This window comes from Abramis brama (assembly GCF_963993115.1).
Source record: "Abramis brama genome assembly, chromosome: 22".
Classification (NCBI taxonomy): Eukaryota; Metazoa; Chordata; class Actinopteri; order Cypriniformes; family Leuciscidae; genus Abramis; species Abramis brama.
This window is the reverse complement of record NC_139984.1, coordinates 9,200,895-9,222,239: the sequence shown is the minus strand read 5'-3', so window position 1 is coordinate 9,222,239 and position 21,345 is coordinate 9,200,895. Positions and strand designations below refer to the sequence as shown.

Here is a 21,345-nt window from a genome sequence, read left to right as displayed (position 1 = left end):
ATCCCCACTCACACGGATCCGCGAAAACTAATAAAAACCCCTGTATTCTGCTGCCAGGCCATTAGATGGAGATGAAACACAATAGACTGAACATGTAATACGCATGTGCATGACGTCATCGTCTACAGAGATTTTTTTGTTGTTTACACGGAGACCGTTTTCAAAAACTTGCAATATGAAACCCGTTTTCAAAACTTAGAGTTTTCAGGCACCCAAAACTCTTTTGTCGTTTAAACAAACGGCCAAAACAGTTGAAAAAGTTTTACGTTTTTAGTTGAAAATGACGTGCTGTTTTGGGGCGGTAAAAACTTGGCCGTAAATACCAGTAAACTGACTAGCGCAAACCTTAGTAAATCACTGTGATTCATTTAAATACTCTCCTCCCATAAATTTTGCATCTGAAAGGGAAACTCCTTCAAATGCATATGCAATAAGGTCAGATGCAAAAATAACCCTGTCCACGCCTTTCAGCGCTAATATTTCACTGCGTGTCTTTAATAAATCCTGACAGTAGTTTATTAACGCCAAAAGAGGGTTTGCGCTGGCGCAAGCTGTTAGTAAATCTGAAAAATATGGCTGTGCAAAAACATTTTCAAGAGTTTTACTTGAGCAGGCAGATCAAAAGGGAGCATGTTTGAGTTTGTCATGCTTTAATTTGTGATGAACTGAAATCGTTTGGGAAAGAGTATGGAAATCTGGCTTGTTGCGAGATAAAAATCATACTTTTATTTCCACGGTCTAGCTTTAAGCCAATGGTAGCTTTTAAGTCATACACTGTTTGCAACGCGTGCCTCTGAAGTAACACGCCGTCAACCTTAAAGGGGTCGTATCATGAGTAATCACATTTTCCTTGATCTTTTGAGATAAAAGTGCTTGTACTATGAAAACGTACTGTAACTTTCAAAACTCCAAATGTCTATGATGTTAGATGCTCAACACATGACAGTCCACGTTTATGCGTCAGTGGACGATCAGAAGCTTAAGCCACCCGGTCATGGCGAGGGAAAAGTAGGGAGAATGTTTCTCAACAACAGAAGGACTATGTGCCTGAAAATGAATACCTCATTCAGATTAGCATGGATAAGGACCTAAAAATCTGTAATTAATTCTACCGAATAATAGGGAAGATATTTGTTAGACCCCATCCATTAGACAAACACAAAGTTAAAGTGATATTTTAATCAACATTTAAAAATGTCTATCCTAATTCAGATACAGAAACCTAATTTTGTCAAGAGATACAGATACATAAAATACTACTAATATACTTTAATATATACTTAAATTATTAAAACAAAATAATGATAATAAAAGAAAAATGTGATGGCCTCTTGAAAAGAGTGGCCCAAAGGCAAGCATTTTCATCTGTATTTTATTTTAGAGATAATCTCCTTTCATCGAAGATATTCACAGAACAAAATATCGTCAAATCGAGAGCTCAGTGCAGATGTCTTTCATCAGACAGTGATTTGATATTACAGTCACAATGTCAGACACAGATAAACACACTTAGATTAGCACCTACGTAGAAAACCCACACCCTGTCCATGTGTTTGCAGATAACCTCTCCTCCTTTCTCTTCTCTCCTCTCATCTTTTCTACATCAGAGATAATGCCACCTGGAAAGATTAGCTATCGAAATGCCTTTCACATGCGGCCACTACATTTTCACCTCACCCCAGCTACCCTCATTTTGATTCTCTTTAGTAACCAAAACATGGTATCGCACTGCATTTACCCGAGCTGATTTTCATTGAACTATGACTGAAACTGTCTGGGTATCTTTGACACTTTATTTTTGATTAGTCTGAATGTTTTTTGATCCCCTTACGGATTCTTTTAGATATTAGATAAGGCTTATGTGTGAATTTTTCTTATATTTTAACATATATATATATATATATATATATATATATATATATATATATATATATATATATATACATATTTATTTATTTATTTAATGAAAGCTATAATGTTACATGTTTATAGTATTTCACCATTAGTCAAAACATTTGGACACACTGGGTTTAACTTTATTTATATGGTCCACTTTAGACTTTCTACAAACTATAAGAAACTTTGCAACTACATGTCAATTAACTCTCATTACAGTTTCAGTAAACTAGTAGACTGCTAGTAGACTGTTAGATTAGGGTTAGTAGAATAAGTTGACATGAAGTTGCAAAGTCACTTATAGTCTGTAGAATGTCTGTTGGAGGAGCATCAAAATGAAGAGTTAGCAGATATTAAGTACACAGTCTACTAATACTCCAATGACTGCTAGTTGACTTGTAGTTGTTACTTATAGTTTGTAGAATGTCTATAGTGGACCATTGAAATAAAGTGTGTACAAACTAGTAGTGTATCTTTACTGCAATTCAACTACTTTCAATTATGAGTAGCAGTTTGGAATCTACAGTTTCAAAATAGCTTCCACAACACTGGCTTGTGAAATCAAAGTAAGGAAATTTGGTATGGGGAGTCTGTCTTAAGTCTTATCTGTTCTTTTGAAATGTTGAATTTTTGTTGCTCTATGTATGATAGAATAGGCATATTACAGGATTTTCTTTATCTTCCTTCCCACATGGGACAGAGCAAGAGTCCTGTGATAAAGATCTGTGTAAATGCCAATCCAATTTTTTACGAGAGAATCAAAAGTGGCCGTGCGCAGACTATTTCTGCACAGGTCAGAGTTTATAGTGATGATGAATACATATTTGAGGAGAAGACAAGGTCACTTTCAGGGAGCTGGCGAGTTTGATTTTCCACCGTGCTATGAAACTGATATCATAGGAAACTGCGTTGCAAATAATACGACCCGGTTCTTAGGGTTTTCAAATCAGTGATATTTTCACCAGTCAGAGAATTCTTCCGATTCAGTTGTTCAATAATGCAATACATATGTGGTTTAAGTAATTAAAGTAATCGCAATTCGTGCAGGTTTATTTTTGCCATTGTCTTGCAGCACTGTTTGAAAACAATCATTAATTCTGATTTGTGTCACTAGCATTGCAGAAATGAATCAATTCTGCAAATAAATGGTTATGCATGGGATTTACATTTTTGTGAATGAGAGGTTTTGCAATTTTACTCAAATCTGAAAAGCTTTGTACCTAGTTCTGCCGGTGTAGATTCCATGTGGATAGGAAAACATTTCTCAATTCAATTTACTCACTGATACATCCAAGGGATGAGGGCAAAGTTTCACCAGTGTGAGTCCCATCAAGGCCTTATTTTTTCTTTCCCTGCTAACAATTCTTCCCTGAAATTACCTCTCCATGAACAAAGCTAAATTTAAAAAAAGACAAATATGATTAAAGTTTTATGGTATTTTGGCCCCCAATGAGGCATCTAACAGAAGACAGATGTGCTGCAGGGGGCCTAACACTAACCAGCCATCCCAAAGTTCTTTGCCTCTGACTTGTTGTCAACTGCTTGTTGTCAACACAGCTTTCAGTGGTCTAATAACAACGGCCAGCCTCCACCTTTTTACACACACTATCTGCGACGCAGCCGATTCTCGTAAACTACTCCCAATAAACATGCGGTTGCCACTTTATGAGGTCGCAATTGATGCTAAAAACAGACTGGAACTGCAACAATGGAGCTGTTAGTAGGTTGTGATTATACTTTTTGACAACCAAATGTGCCCTCACACTTAATTTCAACAAACATCTGTGGTAAAAGTTGCAGTATGAAAAGGCTCAGCTCACACTTCATCTGATGGAGGCTTTTATTGTTTGGTCTGACTTGGACAGATGCTGGAGATATCACACTACAGCAAGTAAATATGCTTTGTGTAACTTGCATCCAACAAAATGCATTAATTCTGTTTTGAAAAACTGTTTTTGAGTTTTACACCATTTGGTCTTAGGATCAGTTTAGAGCTGAAACCCAAATGTATCGAAGCTTTTGAAATGGTTGCCACCAATAGCATATTTGTCTCATTCAGACCTTCCTTAATCTCACCATTCAATGATTCTTTGTAGGGGAGTGGAGTGTTAAGGGCAGTTTGGACAATTTTGGACTGAGAACAAAGACTAGTAGGCTGGCATGGGTTATTAGGAAAGGGTTGAAAGAGGTTCTGTTTAACACGTTGTCTCTTAGGCTGTTTTCACACTTGGTTTGATTGCTTGGTCTGAACCTGAGTTTGATTCCATTCCCCTCCTTCTGCTTCCACTAGTTTATTTTCAAACTGTACTTTTGGGTTGGAATTGTTGTAGTATGTGTAGTATTAGATCTCCGGCATCTTTCCAAATCATCAATGTGAGTACCACCTTGAGCACTATTGGCTGATGACTCAGTACAAGAAGTGAATTTATCCTGATTTGTTTGTGCACAAAATTATCAGAATACCACTTTCAAACCAACCAAATGAGGGGACCTATTTTGAATAAGCAATTACATCATGTGACCTACCAACGTCAGTTGTGTCGCTTCACCTCATCTGACACTTCAGAATCTCCCCAGAAGAAGTATCCGGGTACTCTTTTAGGAGCACTGTGAATTTGAACATACTTCTTTTGTCACATTCTGTTTTTCGCCTACTATATAGTAGGGAAGAATGTGATTTCAGATGCAGCCAAAATCTCTAGTGCAGGTGTGTTCAATCCTACTCCTGGTGGGCCACTGTCCGGCAGACTAAGTTTAGCTCCAGCTCCAATGAAACACACCTCATCAAGTTAATCATGATGTTTAGTATTACTAGAAACTTCTAACTTCCAGATATCTGTGTTGGGCAAGTTGAAAGTAAGGTAAAATCTGCAGGACATTGGCCCTTCCTGAGCAGGATCGGACACCCCTGCTCTAGTGAGAAAGTGTGGGGCGCAAAGTTCAATTCAATTCAAATTTATTTGTATAGCGCTTTTCACAATACATATTGTTTCAAAGCAGCTTTACAGAAAGTGCATTTCAGAAATGTACATAGAAAAATACAGTTAGTTAATCATGTATTAATATAGGGCATAACATATCGCCAGCGTTGAGTCGTCTCTTCACAGGCGTCGAGTCGTGTCTTCACGGGTGTTGGGGCATCTGAAGTTTCCATGAGAGGCTGGATACAAACTGGAGCTGACGAACTATTTTACTAGCGTCCCGAGATAACAACAGAAAAGCAAATGGGAAATAATCAGCATAGCTGCTGTTCATAATATTAATGCATTCGATCTGATTCAACTGTAGTATAAAAGGTAAGTATTATGTGAATGCTTGGCTAAAGAGATGCGTCTTTAATCTAGTTTTAAACTGGGACAGCGAGTCTGAGCCTCGAACAATATCAGGAAGGCCATTCCAGAGTTTAGGAGCTAAATGTGAAAACGCCCTCCCTCCTTTAGTGGACTTAGATATCCTAGGAATGACCAGAAGCCTCGAATTTAGTGATCTTAAAGAGCGCGATGGATTGTAGGGCGATAGAAGTTCCGTTAAATACCCAGGAGCTAAACCATTTAGGGCTTTAAAGGTCAGAAGTAATACTTTGTAATTGATACAGAACTTAATAGGTAACCAGTGTAGAGATGATAGAATTGGTGTTATATGATCATATTTTCTTGACCTAGTAAGAACTCTAGCAGCTGCATTTTGGACTAACTGTAGCTTGTTTATTGAGGATGCAGGACAACCAGCTAATAAAGCATTACAGTAATCTAGTCTCGAGGTCATGAATGCATGAACTAACTTTTCTGCATCAGAAACAGATAGCATGTTATGTAGCTTAGCAATGTTTCTAAGGTGGAAAAAGGCTGTTCTTGTAACATATGAAATATGATTTTCGAAAGACAAGTTGCAGTCTAGTATAACACCCAGGTCTTTTACTGTAGTGGATAAAGTAACAGGACATCCTTCTAAATTAAAGTTGTATTGTAAGAGGTTTTGTGGGCAGTTTTTTTGGATCAATAAGTAATACCTCCGTTTTATCTGAATTTAATAGCAGAAAATTACACGTCATCCAGTATTTTATATCTTTAACACACTCTGTCAATTTAGATAATTTTGTGTTTTCATCTGGTCGTGATGAAATATATAATTGAGTGTCATCAGCATAACAGTGGAAATTAATTCCATGTTTTCTTATAATATTGCCAAGTGGCAGCATATATATTGAGAATAGCAGAGGGCCTAACACAGATCCTTGCGGCACTCCATAGTTTACTGACATTATCTTTGATTTTCCCCCATTTAAACAGACAAAATGGTAGCGGTCTGATAAGTATTTGTAGTCGATCTAAGAGTATTTTGTGATCTATAGTGTTGAACGCAGCGCTAAGAAGTGTAGCCTAACTCAGTGGTTCCCAACCCTGGTCCTGGAGTATCCCCAACAGGACACATTTTGTATGTCTTTATAATCTGACACAACCATTTCAGGTTTTGGAGTCTCTACTAATGAGCTTACGAGTTGAATCAGGTGTGTTTGATTAGGGAGACAAAATGTGTAGGGCTGGACCAGTGACCTAACTAATGTTGTGAACTAAATGAATTACATCACACGAAATACAGTATATCATGACAAAATACAGTTACACTTTAATGCATTTCATAGACAGATAGACAAAAGACAGTTGCATTTTGTCAACTGAAATGTAAAGTCAGCACTTCCACAGAGGTATGAAATGCTATTGGCTTTTTTCTTTTTGTGTATAAAATGCATCAAAGTGTATCTAAGTTAAGATATTAAAGAAATCTGATTTGTAATTTACGTTTCTATGGCCAGATTCAATTTTGAACAAGATTTTACAGTTTAGGGTTCATTATTTAACACTTTAGTTTCGTGTCCCCTTCTTACTATTAACTAGTTGCTTATTAGCATGCATATTAGCTGTTTATTAGCTACTTATAAAGCACATATTAATGCCTTATTCAGCATGACCATATTCTACTTCCCTTAATCCACCCAATACCTAAACTTAACAACTATACCTTACTAACTATTAATAAGCAGTAATTAGGACTTTATTGAGGCAAAAGTCATAGTTAATAGTTAGCTAATGATGAGAATTTGACCCCTAATATAAATTGTGACTGATTTTACAAACATCTTAATATTCATAATGATACACTCATCATTCCAGATATTTCTCAGAAGAATATACAACATGTTGACACAAGTGACTTAGGAAAATTAGCATTAGAGCCGTGTTTGTCTGTAATGTGAGAGAATAAAGCCGAGAGCTCCAGTGTTTAGATACATGACTGAATTATAACGAGGGATAAAAGTTCACCGCAGAGCTGGCACAAGCTTTCAGCAGAACAGCTTGCTGTGGTACGTGGCTGAAACCTCATCCGACACGCATGTGAAACCATCACTGGCCTATTTACATGGGGTGAACCGCTAAGCTTCACAGCCTCCAAATCTGACACTTTTATTTTTGCCTTCCTCAGCCCCTCCATCTCCTTCATTTCCCTCTGTCTTTTGCCCTACGCAAAACAAATGTTTGTTAAAGAGTGGCGGCACACGGTCTTACCAGAAATAGAGTCTACGGATGGGAGTGTGGTCTGGCACAACATGAAGTGATAGCCATTAAAAACCTCAGAGACTGCATGGCTCAATGGTGGAAGACGGTAGTGTGTGTGTGAGCACATAAGGGAGTGTGTGAAGATCTGTCAGACCTTGTCATGGACCCAGTTCTGGGTTTTGCCGTTCTGTTTTCTGGGCTCGTGTCGCTCTCGATGTGCCTGTATACAACACGGTTGTTGCTTTGCCAGAGCTGTCGCACCCATCACATTAGCTAAGCTGACTTACATGCTAAACATTGGCTGCAATTTTTAAAAATTTCATCTTGTCATACAATTTGGCGTACAAGAGGAGACTGAGGCTACTCCGGCAGGATGGAGCGATTTTGAGGCAAAGCAGTTTGGAGGTATGGGTGGTCCTGTTTAGGCTGTCATGACTCCTTGTGAGGCTTCGACAGACTTTCCTCAAACTCTGCCACCCAGGAAAAAACAGGCACGAACGCTTATTAAGTGATTTGTTTGATAAACAAATTGATTAATCCAGATGGGTGAGCCTACAGCTGGTTGATATTTGCTCTGACTCTCTCTGGGAATGTCTTTCCCATGTCTCTAGTAATTTCAGAGGTATCAGCCATGATGTTCTACTTGGCTGTGGCTGCATGCGATTTATATGCAGATTTTCTGACGGGTCATCTTTTGGAATTTTGATAGATAATTTAAGGGATGATTTGTTGAAATTCGTCCTGCACAACTGAAATTGGATTTTGGCAACAATAGCCCACCTATGGCACTGAACACGTAATGTTGCTATGATTATAATCTCACGTAGCCAGACCTTCAGACTGACGGCAGAAGGTCTGGACTCTATCGCAGCTTTCATTGGCCAAGGACCGCCCAAAAAGGCATCTGTCCGACATGTGAAGCAACCAATCACAGTTTGTTTTGTTCCACGTCATGTTTAGGGGCGTGAAAATGTAAAGTCGACGTCCCAATGATAACAGACCGGCGTGCGTCTAATAAATTATTAATTCAAGAAAGTTAACTGCAACAGTGGAGCCACAAACTTCACTTACTTTTGAAAATCCAACCCTCTAGTTGATCCTGATAAGCGCACATTGTCACAGTTGCAAACATGACGGCTTTCTTCTTCCATGAGGGGGTTTGGCATCACAACAGCTTTGTTTCCAGCCGGACTGTTAAAGAACGCGACACACGTCTCCCAGAAATCCTGTAGATTTCAGCCCATCAGATAATGATCCAGCTAAAATGTTTCCAGTTAAGTGTGCCATATGCATCAGACGTTCAGCCAACGGTTCGAACATGACTTTGTTAAACATGACATATTTAACACTTTTACACATAGAGGTCACTACAGTAGACAGCTATTTAAAAAAAACATTTTCTTGCAAATGCACAAGTTTTGATGGCATAGTTGCACATCAACCTCAACAGTGGACACTAGTGCATCATCCTATACACTGCCACCAAGTGGCAATCCATTGTATGTGGATTTATTTCTTCAAACAAAGATGGTCGACAGCCAGTCAGAATTGCCAAGTTGCTCCGGAATATCCATCCATTCCTTGTATTCTAGGAGACTCTTGCAGGTAAAAATGTTGTAACATCTAAGAATTCATATCATTGTTAAATTTTCCAAGTATTGATTTTAGATTTGGAGGAAATTCTGATTAATCATCTGTCCACTAAATTGGACGTCATGCATCACTAACTATATTTCAGATACAATTCATACTATTACCGTGACTGTTGTTCTTGAAAATGCTTCATCTGCAGTGACTTTTTTGGTTGTAAATTAATGTATTTGTGTTATTAGAATGGTATTTGCAGTTACATCAAAAAGTAATCTGATTAGGTTATGCAGGTTACTTGTAATGCGTTACTATACTCATTACATCAAAAAGTAATCTACATTAAGCATGTTACTTGCAATCCGTTACCCCCAACACAACACTGCTCATTTCAGATGAGATTGAAGACACCTGATCACAATTTTTTCCACAGTCTGAAAACATCAATAGAGTCTGAGGTTTTCTCAGAGAGGAGAGCTACGTTACAAATGTGACATCCAACTTGTATGAAGTTATGACCGGGATAAAACTCAATTGCTTTTGCAATAATTGAAGCTGTAATATTTTTTTTGTATATATTTTATAGTTTTCACATGATTTTAAATCATTTTATTCATTGGTTTGTTAAATACACACACAGTATTACTGTATTATGTTTAAAACTGTATCTCCTCAGTTAAAAACAAAAACTCAAGTGGCCATCTGAAAATCTCTTTGAAAAATATGTGTAAAAAAGAAAAGTTCAAATCGTGTTTTGTCATGCCCTAAGAGCATTAAAAACAAATCCTGACTAAGGTTGTCACTGCTTTCATGCATGAAAGGGTGAAGATTGTCTGTTAAGCATCACGTGACCTTATGAGCTATGTCTACATTATATTCTTGTTTGAAAACACTGTTTTGTGTATTTTGGTGTACACCAAACTTCCATAATTTGCACCCTGACTGTAGTCTGAGGCCCTCAAACAATAACAAGGTCTAACAACGTACCATAGAATGGATTTTCCACCTCCATTTTATCTTTGGCCATTGTATATAAATTCAGCCGTACTATGACGTGTTTGTTGCCACAAGAGGCAAAAGGAGCTTAGAGCACATTCATATCTTGGTTCCTTTCAAAATGTGCTGACGTATTTTAGAGACCATACAAAAGAGAGATTGCTGTACGTGAGCGGTAAAGACCAGCGGCCAGCGAGATCTGAACCACAGCTGCTGTGGTTCATATGTCCAAGGAGATCTCTCACTTTTGTTTTCACCGTGGGCTCCTGAACGCACACACACATGCACCCTCGCCTTTATGAATTCACCAGATTCTCATCTCTCTGTTAAAGTCATCAATGTGTTGGACTGCAAATGAACCAAAGCACTTCTTTTGTCCTTCCACAGGAGACTCTCGGGCAACCACCTTAGACACATCCCTGGCCCCGTGCTCCAAGGACTCTACAACCTCAAAGTCCTGTGAGTAACGAAAGACAGAAAGAGTGAGAGCGTTTTTGTTTCAGTTAATGCTTCTATGGAAAATAACATTCAGGGTGATTCATTCTGAAAAAGACTTGTAGCAGTGTCATTCACTGCAAAATTAGAAACAGAACCGCTGACAGGTGATGATTCAGGTTTTGCTCAGTGGTGAATGGTCAGTTAGCTGTTCCTTATGCCTGGGTGTTTGTTGATGTTTTATTGACAGATTGTAATTTTATCGACTGACGTAAAACCAGTTGATGGAGTAGAAAAGGACAGACAAAGGCCAGGCATGAAACACATTCACGCCAACATACATCTCAAAATTTCCACACAGGATTCCATGCACCTTTCTGTGCTGTCCTGAAAGCTTCAGTAAATTTGCCCTGTATTGTCATTCAACAATTCAACACATTTTTCTACTTTTTAGATTGCACATCTCAAGAAAATTGCCCTGCCACATCAAATCCTTTCATTACCGCATAAAGTGGAATAAAAACTTTGTGTGCCAATACCTTTTCAGTAATTGTACCTTATTTAAAAAAATAAAAATAAAAACTTTTTCTTTAACCAATACTAGAGTAACATTCTAGTAGGTTAATGAGAGCATTAGTTCAGTTTAATATTTTAATGCCCTTTCCCCCGTTTTCGAAAACAAGATAATGTCTGTCATTGTCAGGTATCTTATTTCTGTGGTCAGTGTAGACAAAAAGGGATTGGGTTGGGTATTACAATAGTTACAAATCTTTCTCTGTTTGCTTTCTGTGCTCTATTGTTCTTCGTACTATCCTATTCAACAACCTAACTTGTCTGAGGCACGAGTACCTGACCTGATGTTTATGAACTAATGTTCAGCTTTCAAATTTGGGGCAGGGGGCAAATGTAAATTTGAAAACATATTAACCAAAACTACAAGAAAAACATGGCGAGAGTCAAATCAAGAACAATTGGTGAAAATATGACAATACCACACAAAACTGAAAGTGCAGGGGGGATGAATACACACTTTGTGGCATTTGAATGACTAAATAATAGAGGCTTGTTCACAATGTCATATCATGACTGCTGGACATTTTAAGTCTAGATTCACAATGGCTATGGTGGCACCATGATCTCCTTGATAAGGACATCCTGCCCACAAAGTAGTATTTATTCCTTCAAACACTGGCTGTGTGGTCAAATGTCAGGAGTTTCATTTGATTGGACATGATAAAGCTGTCTGCCTTGTAATTAAAGCTCAACGTCTGTGGCCTCATGCTCTCACTTTGGAATAATTTGCTTTGTTCAAAGAGCTTGGTGTCATTGTTCTACCACTTCCTGTTTCTTTCGTTCTTTTATTCGACAAGTCCTGTGAGCATGACCTCAGTGGCCCACCCAGGCAGTTTCTCCCCCTTGTTCTGTTTTGTCTTGTTCAGTCTCTCTGCCCCTCACATGTTCTGGTTTTGTCCACTGAAAAGTGCACCACACAGTACCTGAAATCATATCTCTTGACTGATTGATGTGAGTGACAGGTAACCTCATCAGCAGTAAGCTGGAAAACTCTTGTGCCCAGGAGCCATATTGTCATACTCAATTCAAAAATGTCTCTAGAGTCTGTTTTTTGACAAGCGTTAACATTTAAAATACACCACCCAGCAAAATTACACATATGGAACCAGTGGTGACTTTTTTATTTTTCCTTAATAAAAATTAGAAGGCAACCGAATGCCACTTAGATAATACTAGATTTCATTTTTAAATGTATTAAAATCACATTTAGGGCCCTATTTTAACGATCTGAAACGCAAGTAACTTTGTGGGCGGGTCTTGGGCGCTGTTGCTATTATACCGGCAGGATAAATGACTCTTGCGCCTGACGCAAATCTAAAATGGGTTGGTCTGAAGTAGCTACATTACTCATAGGTGTGGTTTGGGCGTAACGTGAAATAAACCAATCAGAGCGACATCTCACATTTCCTTTAAGAGCATACGCGCTTGTTCCATTGATTATGGCCAAGCATGCGCCCTTAAAATAACATATGAATAACATGCGCAACGCGCCACTGACTTTAGACTAGGTTTTTCCTGGTCAGTGGCCGAATTGTTTTCTAAACCTGCAAAATAGCATCAGGGAACGTTTGCGCCGGAACACGCCTCCTCTTTTTGCTGAACCGCCCCCGGGAGCGCAAGTTAATTTCCTAATTTACCGACGTGCGTCTGTGGAGGGAAAAGTCCGCTGTGCGCGGGTGCAAAATAGGAGTGATACATGCGTCGGTGTACAAAGTCAATTGCGCTGGGTGCAAGAAAGGGCCCTTAGTGTTTTAAAATATTTACTATGATTTAATATTCACCAGAGCAGAATGAATTACCTGTCTAATTTTCTTTTATGGTATCTTTGCAGGATGTTGCAGAATAACCAGTTAGAGAGATTGCCCAGTGAAGACCCATGGGAATTACCCAATTTGCTGTCTCTGTAAGTACCACATACTTCAAGTGATCAAAAGCAAACTTGGGCTGTAAGAGATTTACATGGAACAATGGTGTATATTAAAGCAACATTGGATAGGTCCACATGCCAAGTGTAGACCTCCTGGTTGTGACCACAGCTTCATGCTTAACAGCTGGAATAAAACAGATTCAACTGATTCAAATATTGGTCTCATGTGAAATGTTATTCTGCTTAGAAGATGCTCCCCATCATAGAACAAAAGAAGTCTAAGTGGAAGTGGAGTTGTTCGTCCAGAAAACATGATGAATAATTATGTATCAAATATTACATTATAAGCACAGCACGAGTAACAAAATGAATGATTTAGCACCCCTCTATCAGATAAAGTCTCTAACAGTAAGGTTATTTGGTCTACACTGCAATCTAGTCATGAAGTAACTCTTGGCATTTCTCTCTAATATAGTTGATGCAGGAAAGCCGAGTTATTTATATGCCTATTAGGACCATTAGGCCCTTCATTAAAGAACTCCCCACCAGGGAGGATCAAGTTTGCAATTTAGGACACACATGGAAGTGGTAAAACAGGTGTTCTTTGGCAGCGTAATAGTGAGACGCATAGATTTTTGGTAATAGATTTCCTTCTATTTTGGATTTTCATTTGCAAACAATGCCATACAGTTCTTCGCAAAGGAAGAACAAATAACGAACAGAGAAAGAGTAACAAAAGTCATAGTAGTTATTGTGTGGTCTGTATAATTCTGGATTTTAAATGAATACAATTTGAAAATTAATTCAGTGTATTTGGGTTTATACTTTCTCTATAAGAGCTATTACCTTAATGCTAATTCGCAACAGAGACAAATATGATATTCCAGAGGTCAGTGTTTTTGAGGAAGACAAAACGTGACTACGTCACATTTAATATCAGAACGGTGAAAAAGAGGGACCTTTACAGGGCTGTTGGCGCATCTGGAACCCATGAGGAAACCGCCAGACACTGCACACTGGCTCCTGAGTGAGCGCTGGGAGATTCAATGAGCTGTGAAGAGCCCAATTTTCCATCAGTTACTCTTCCCTTAGGTCCAAAGTGTTCCTCCTAATCGGAATCACGCCCCCTATTCCTAACTGGTTCCCCATGAAAAGGTCAGAATCTAAATATTGTCTGGGATTTTGTCTGGCCTTGTCCATCTGCTCGACTCACATCCACCCCACGACTCCTTTCAATTATTCCAGTTTCCTGATGCCAGTCAGCATCCCGGTGCGGAGCCACACACCCACTTTTTCCAAATGAATAATTCCATGTAAATATCCATGTGCTCATTTCCTTCTACCTTTGCAAGGATGTTTTCATTAGAGTCATGGCGTACAAATTTAATTCCTTTGCCACCAACAGAGTTTTTTTCCGCATGGAAGACGTGCCTGGTTCCAGAAGAGGCTCCAGACGTGCATAGACTGTGTCCAGGCCCTCCCTGTAGTGAGACAGAGCTCTGGCATTCGTCCAGCCAACTTACGCTCACTTTCAATCCCCCATAACAAAGAATATGCAGTGATTCAGCTAGGTGCTCTATCCTGAGTTCCCACAAGAGTAGAAAGGCATTTAGTTCTCAACAAACATGTAATTTAGGGTAATGATAAGATGGGGATCGGTTAACCACTGGGGGGGCTATAAGGTTTGAAGTCCACTGGCGCCCGATGTAGACAGAGGGAAGATGAGTTAGGGCAGGAGAGAGGATTGGTGATGAAACTCATCTTTGTTTCTTTACTAGAGTCTATGCTTGCTACACTCAGCACAGAGCATCCTTTGATGTCAAGACCATCCTTCCAGGATTTAGTCTATGAAAGAAAGATCTGATAAAGGTGCAGTCAAAGCTGAGCAACAATAAAACTTACCTTCCTTAAATCAGAGGCAATACAACACCTCTTGATCACATGTTGGTTACCAATGAGATTCCACACAAAATAGATGACTAAAGGAATGTTTACACATGTAATTTCAAGCCTTAAACCTATCAAGCCAGATGATTGAGATGTCATCAGCAAGATATTGGTGTTTAGTTTGAATCACTGCTACCTAGCAGGTTTGCACAGCATGGAGAACTTAGTCTGAGAATATGGGGAGTTCTTCAAGCCAAATAGCATTGTACTTTGGGTTCAAGTTCCTCTACTATTGATGCTCATTGTGCATTACCTTGAGCTGAAGGACTCGAGGGTTGAAGAGGCCAGAGGGGAGGTGAGGAGAGGCCAGTGGAAATGAATGTGTGTGAAAGGTCATGAGGAAAAAATGCAGAGGAAGTGCTTGCGGCTAACTCCACGTGCTCTGCTGCTATCATACATCACGATTCGCTGATCACTGAGGTTCAACACCCCCCCCCCCCCCCCCCCCCCCCATCCAATGAATCCAGGGGGCAACATTCATTAGATCAAAGGCTTAACTTGTTGACACAGGGAGGACATTCATCTTGGTTGTGGAGATGTCAAGGTTTGTGAACAACAGCCTTGCAAAGAAATGGGGGGTGTTTCTCTCAGTTCTTCGATTTGTGAGAGAATCCAAACGTCTGCACTTTCAATTATCTCCAGCAACCTCTGATTTTTTTCACAGCTTTTGTCTTTAGCTCAGTTTCTTTGTTTTATTTCCAAAAATCAGAGAGAAAAACTGTTAATTCAATAGCGACTTAAAGCCTTCCAGTCAGTATGGAGCAACAATCGCTTGGTGGCTTTAACCAAATCAGCTCACCATGCCACAAAGCCATCAAATTATCAATTGGTGCTTTATAACACCATATGAGCGCAAGCGAAATGAAAGAGGAATGGCCAATTTACAAAATGCCTTCATGTGGTTGGATCGAGAGTGGAATCTTTGCCTCGGCAGCCCTTGTACGCCTGGTTTGTGATTGCACAACTTTCTTTGTATCCTCTGAAACACACTTGCTGTGATTTAGCACCCTTTCTTTCTTCAAAAGCTTTAAATTAAAAAATGTGAAAATCCACAAAGCAGAGCACTCCACCTGTGGGCTCCCGATGCTTCTTTATAAAACGTTCAGAGCAGCAATCGTGCCAAAACTCTCATTAAACAAGTCCATGCTGGAGCTACTAAAGGGGGGAGGGGGGAGGGGACTAAAGTGCTTAGGTAGTGGTGCCAATCCTTACACCAGAATAACAAAAGATTGAAACAAAAAGGCAACAAAATTATCCTTTAATTATGATATTGAAAAAGCAGAAATGTTGTGACCGCAGACCACAGCATGGTATCTCTTTCTATTTAGCCACAATTTATGGCTCCTTTGTTCATCTGTTTTGATATACCTCTGCAAGGCTTGGCAGTTTAATGAATGAAATGAAAGAGGTAGATTCCATGACAGGACACTGCACTGACAAGGAGTGTTACCGCTGACTGGGTCACAAATACTGGGCTGGAGTCATGCCAGGTCAGGCCTCATTATCAAAAAAAGTCTAAAGTTAGTGGAAGACCCTACTATGGGCCAGATTTACTTGCAGCTTGCGCCAGCGCAAACCCTCTTTTTGGCGTTAAAAATCAGGATTTACTAAAGACACGCAGTGAAAATTTAGCACTGAAAAGGCGTGGACAGTGTTACTATGCAGCTGACCTTATTGGATATGATTTTATAGGAGTTTCCCTTTCGGACGCAAAATGTATGGAAAGAGAGTATTTAGAAGAATCACGGTGATTTACTAAGGTTGGCACTCGTCAATTTACTGGTATTTGCGGCATCATTTACGCCAAAAAAAAAAAGCATGTCTTAAACCAGATGCTAATTTACGCTGCTCTTTATAGATTGCATTGGTCATTATGGAAATGATCTGACTCAGTTCTTTAAACAGAGTTGTTCTGTGTTCTGTGTTCTTTAATTTGTTTAATTTGCGCTAATTTGTCCTGTTTAGAAAATCTTGCCTTAAGTATATTTTTATGGAAGGTGGGTTGCGTATAGTGTCATGCTTACACAGGTTCACAAACTTCCTTCAGTGATTCATCTGTAGGGAAAGGCATATAACACCAGTCCCTTAAAGCCTAATTGCTTTCATCTCTTCATTCTTGCCAATAGTAATTGCTCATATTAACTAAAGTCTGCTGTTGATTTGACATGAAATAAATGCCCATTTTTGAGGTGAAGGTTTAACCAACTAGTGTCTGTTAAACATGACTGACTGCATTATCATCTCTGCACCCTCCATAACCTTTGTACAGGAATAAACATCTGCTTGTGTTCATTCAAATAAAAACAGGCGTCTGGATGCCAATCTGATTATGGAGGTGCCAGCAAGGACCCTCTTGGGTATGCGGTCACTGAGGCACTTGTGGCTTGATGACAATGCCCTGACAGAGATCCCAATAAGCGCCCTCAATGACCTCTCCTCACTCCAGGCTATGACCCTTGCCCTAAACCGCATCACCCACATCCCTGACTATGCCTTCAGGAACCTCTCCAACCTGGTTGTCCTGTACGTATCTACTTCCACACAAAATATTTTAAACTAGTTGGATGAATTCCTGGATCAGCATGCTTAGTATCTTACCCCAACATATCCAATCTCTACAATGTTAACATGGCTTAGAAATGCCCTTGATTCTGAGTACGTCACACTAACCATTGTGCATGTATCGGTGTGAGGAATGGAAACCAGGAAATCAGAGGAAGTTTGAACACATGCCTTGGTTTGATAGGACACCACAGTAATCCTAAACTCTTTCATTTACAAAGCAGTGAAATGATAGTGTGGTTTAAGTTTATATATCATCCGCCACATTCACATTTATTTGAAGCAATGTGCACAGCCTAACAGGTGTCATTCCTGAGGTTTGTTTTGATGTTTACTATAATGCTAATGAATGTTTTCACGTTTAGGCATCTTCATAACAACATGATCCAGACCCTCGGGCAGAACTGCTTTGAGGGACTGCACAGCCTCGAGACTCTGTAAGTAAGATCATCCCTTCATGAAAGATTAAAAACATGAAAGCATTTCCTGTTTTTAATGCAAACAGACCCTGATCTGTTATTTGATTTTGGCATCCTCGTGTTATCATTATGGAAGAGGCTGTGGCTATAAATATGAATCAAAATTACTAGCAAACTAGCCTGACTCTATTTACTGTATGTTCAGTGGTTCAGCTTTGCATGAACTATAAACATATCATTCTTTACACAATACTTGTGCTGTTGAGATATGAACATGTTAATTGCAGTACCTTGTTTTTAGGAAACACTCGTACCTCTTATTAAAATCTGAGAATTTATGGCAGACTTTCAATTTCTGTAATAGAAGCAGCAATGATTCCCTGACAATGACTTCGGTGTTGGATAATGTCTTTAGTGCTCCATGTGAAAGTACTCATACGCGTAAGCAGTGTGCAAACTATACAGTGGTTTTTAGGGGGCTCTTTGTGGTTATCAGGCTGATGTCCCTGGTGGCTTATGCTGGTATTACAGGCGTGCAAAAAAAAAAAAAAAAAAGCTTTCTTGTGTGCTTCCCTCTCCCGTTTAACTTCATATATTCAGTAATACAGTAAATAAGGCAATTTAATTGAGTGGGAAATGTCATGGGAAATAATTTCTTTCATAATGTGGATTTTTATGTGTTCTATCACTACACCCGTGGAGTTATATTGGACTATTCAGGCAATGTCAATAGCATGACACATGTTTGAGGTGTCTGAAATTATGTTACACTGGATCAAGTTTTAATTGACAGTCATAATAGAATCCATACAAATATATGAGAATGGATAAATTAATAAACAATCATTTTATGGCTACTGGCTACAATTTTCATAATCACACCTGGACAATAGACACACATTCTCTGCCAGATTCATGCTATATAACTTGTTATACATTACCAAACATGGTAGATTGAAATCAAATGTTAAATAGGCCCAATAAATACATGCTAAATGCTTTTAAAATTCATGAGAAATGTTGAAAGGGGCCTATGAACCAAAGCCAACACATATTTGTAATGTAATGTATGAAAGACATTACATAGACCATGCTATGAAAGTTTGGCTTTAAAGGATTACGCATATGCTAAAGTCATGGTGGTCTCCAGGATACCGAGAGGTTCACACCTGCTTTTTAACAGCCTGCTGAAGTGCTAAAGATGACGTTTTCCTCTTTACGAGAAGATTTCAGCCTTGAGAATTGCACAGACTGAACTGAACACTTCATTTGAGAGCAATCACAGAGGAACCGTGTGCTGAGACTCTCCCGTGAAAATTCTGCGGCTTGATAAATTTGGCGTTTGGAAGGGGATTTGATTTTAAGGAGAAAATATTTATTGCACTAGACTTAAGCATTGAAAATGACAAAAATGCTAAAAATGTTATTATTATTAAAGGCCAGGGTGATACTGTAGGGCAGTGTTTCTCAATCAGGATAGATATATACAGTGGAATGTGTCTGTAGTGGATAAAGTTACAAGTATTAAAACTTGTATGCATTACAATTAAAATGTCATGGTAGTAAAAACAAAAAAGTCCCAGAAACCGTAATATGTAGTCATGTTGTATACTGAATGACATTGTAATCACCGCTACAATGATGGCTAAGCAAGAAACTAATCTTCCTGAGGCAAATATTCTTATATGTAACATGACACACTGTAAGAAATCATGCCAGCTGTCTCCGTTCAGTTGCACATGTGTGTTTGGAAAGTGCTGAGCTTCCTGAAACAATGGAGGGAAACATATTAGCCTTCTTTAAAGGGTCTCAGACATCTTTTTGTGGGATAATGTGCATCTTTTTATTGATGCTGCTGTAATCCCCATCACTATAATTAGCTCTGAAAGCGCATTCATAATCATCAGACTTAGTGGCCACCGCTGTGTTGTTTTGTTATGATGCCTGATGATTTAGCTTTCAAACAGACTTCTGCGTGGTTTGACGAATTGTAAATCAAGGTAACTGACAGCTCCCGTTCTAAACAATGAGGTCTTCCCAGGAAATGAAAGGCATTCCTCTTCTCTGCCATATCAAAGTAATGTCTCCAAACAAGACTGACGGATGTTCTAAACAAAACCAGGATGTAGACATGGCAGAGCCACGCGGCACGGCTCGCCCACGGCACTGTGTTCCCAGTCTCTCCATGTGCAGCCCATTTTATAGGCCGAAAATGCGAGTGAATTTTCATGCAATGTTTGAAGAAAATTACTTAAACACTTACATGACTCACTAGAAGTGAGAGGGCTAATGAATAAAAAATATACACATTCATAAAAATCTAAATTGCTCATACACTGGTTATGCAATCCTTTTGAAATTGCTCATGCACTGGTTGTGCAATCCTTTTGATTCTCTTGTTTAGTATATTTGTTTAGTATACAATGTTATTTTTGTCATCTACAAGTAAGCCATTCGTAGATCGATGACCCTGAAAGGCAGTGGTACTGTGGTACTGCCAAAACATTCTCCTGGCACGTCCTGATTTTACCGAGTAAGATGCGTTCCTGGGTCAATTTGTTCAATTTAGTTGATTCTGGAACAACATTCCTGTTCATAAATGTAGTCCTAACCATATTCCTACCCCTAAACCTACCCCTACCCAAAAGATTTAGAGGGAAATGATGGTAAATAACACTGATGTAGAAGCACCTAAAAGATGTTGATCCAGGAACATGTTGCACTTGGTGAAATCAGGATCTGCAGCATCCTGACCAGCCCGCCAACATTGTTTCAACCAATGGCATGAGTTTGGGGCGGGACTAACTGTGGGTCAGACTGTATTTGAAAATGTATTATTTTTGCAATTTCATTGCTAATGGCTATTGATAATTTGTCATATATCAATAATTTCCTTATATTCACCTCAAATAGGCCAAGGTCAGTTCGCTTTTGAGACTGTTTTGCAACACAGACACACTCACGCACATATAGACAAACACATGTACACCCACGCACACTGGAATTAAGCAAGTGTTTCGCCCTTTCTGGATGGCGTCCAACGCGGGTCCACCCCTATTCACCAAGCTCACTTCAAACGCACTGGCCACCTGCCAGAAACGTTTTTCCCCTTAAAGAAAGAAAAAAAAAGACTAAAATATATACACATTTGGACTGTTTTGAAAGCGTACACTTAACACTAAGGGATAAGACATATAATTATGGGTATAAAGAGACACATTCAGCATTAGGTATTGTAACTGCGGGGAGCGGACGATATGACTAAGACCTGGACCTTCACGAGGGGATACAGGGCCAAAAGGCACCTATTAATGCCGCCCAGTCGCCTTTACCGGGCAAAAGGTTTGTGGAGGGGAAAAAAGCTCCTGTTCAATTATAGGATTTTCCCAATAATTATTCTCTGAAAAACTGAAAGAATCAGAGATGAAAAGGAGCGCTGACATCCAAGGAAAACAACATGCAAACTGTGGCCATAAACACATTGTTCTTGCACCTGCGTGTAAGGCCG

The 21,345-nt window shown here is 39.2% G+C and overlaps 1 protein-coding gene across 1 annotated transcript in view; it reads left to right on the top strand.

Moving 5' to 3' along the window:
- Positions 1 to 21,345, top strand: part of lgr6 (leucine-rich repeat containing G protein-coupled receptor 6) — an 84,638-nt gene that overhangs the window by 47,041 nt on the left and 16,252 nt on the right. The window contains exons 3-6 of the mRNA XM_084099220.1: positions 10,422 to 10,493; positions 12,874 to 12,945; positions 17,164 to 17,379; positions 17,784 to 17,855. Of these exons, the coding sequence (XP_083955346.1) occupies positions 10,422 to 10,493; positions 12,874 to 12,945; positions 17,164 to 17,379; positions 17,784 to 17,855 (432 nt within the window). The remainder of the gene's footprint in view (positions 1 to 10,421; positions 10,494 to 12,873; positions 12,946 to 17,163; positions 17,380 to 17,783; positions 17,856 to 21,345) is intronic.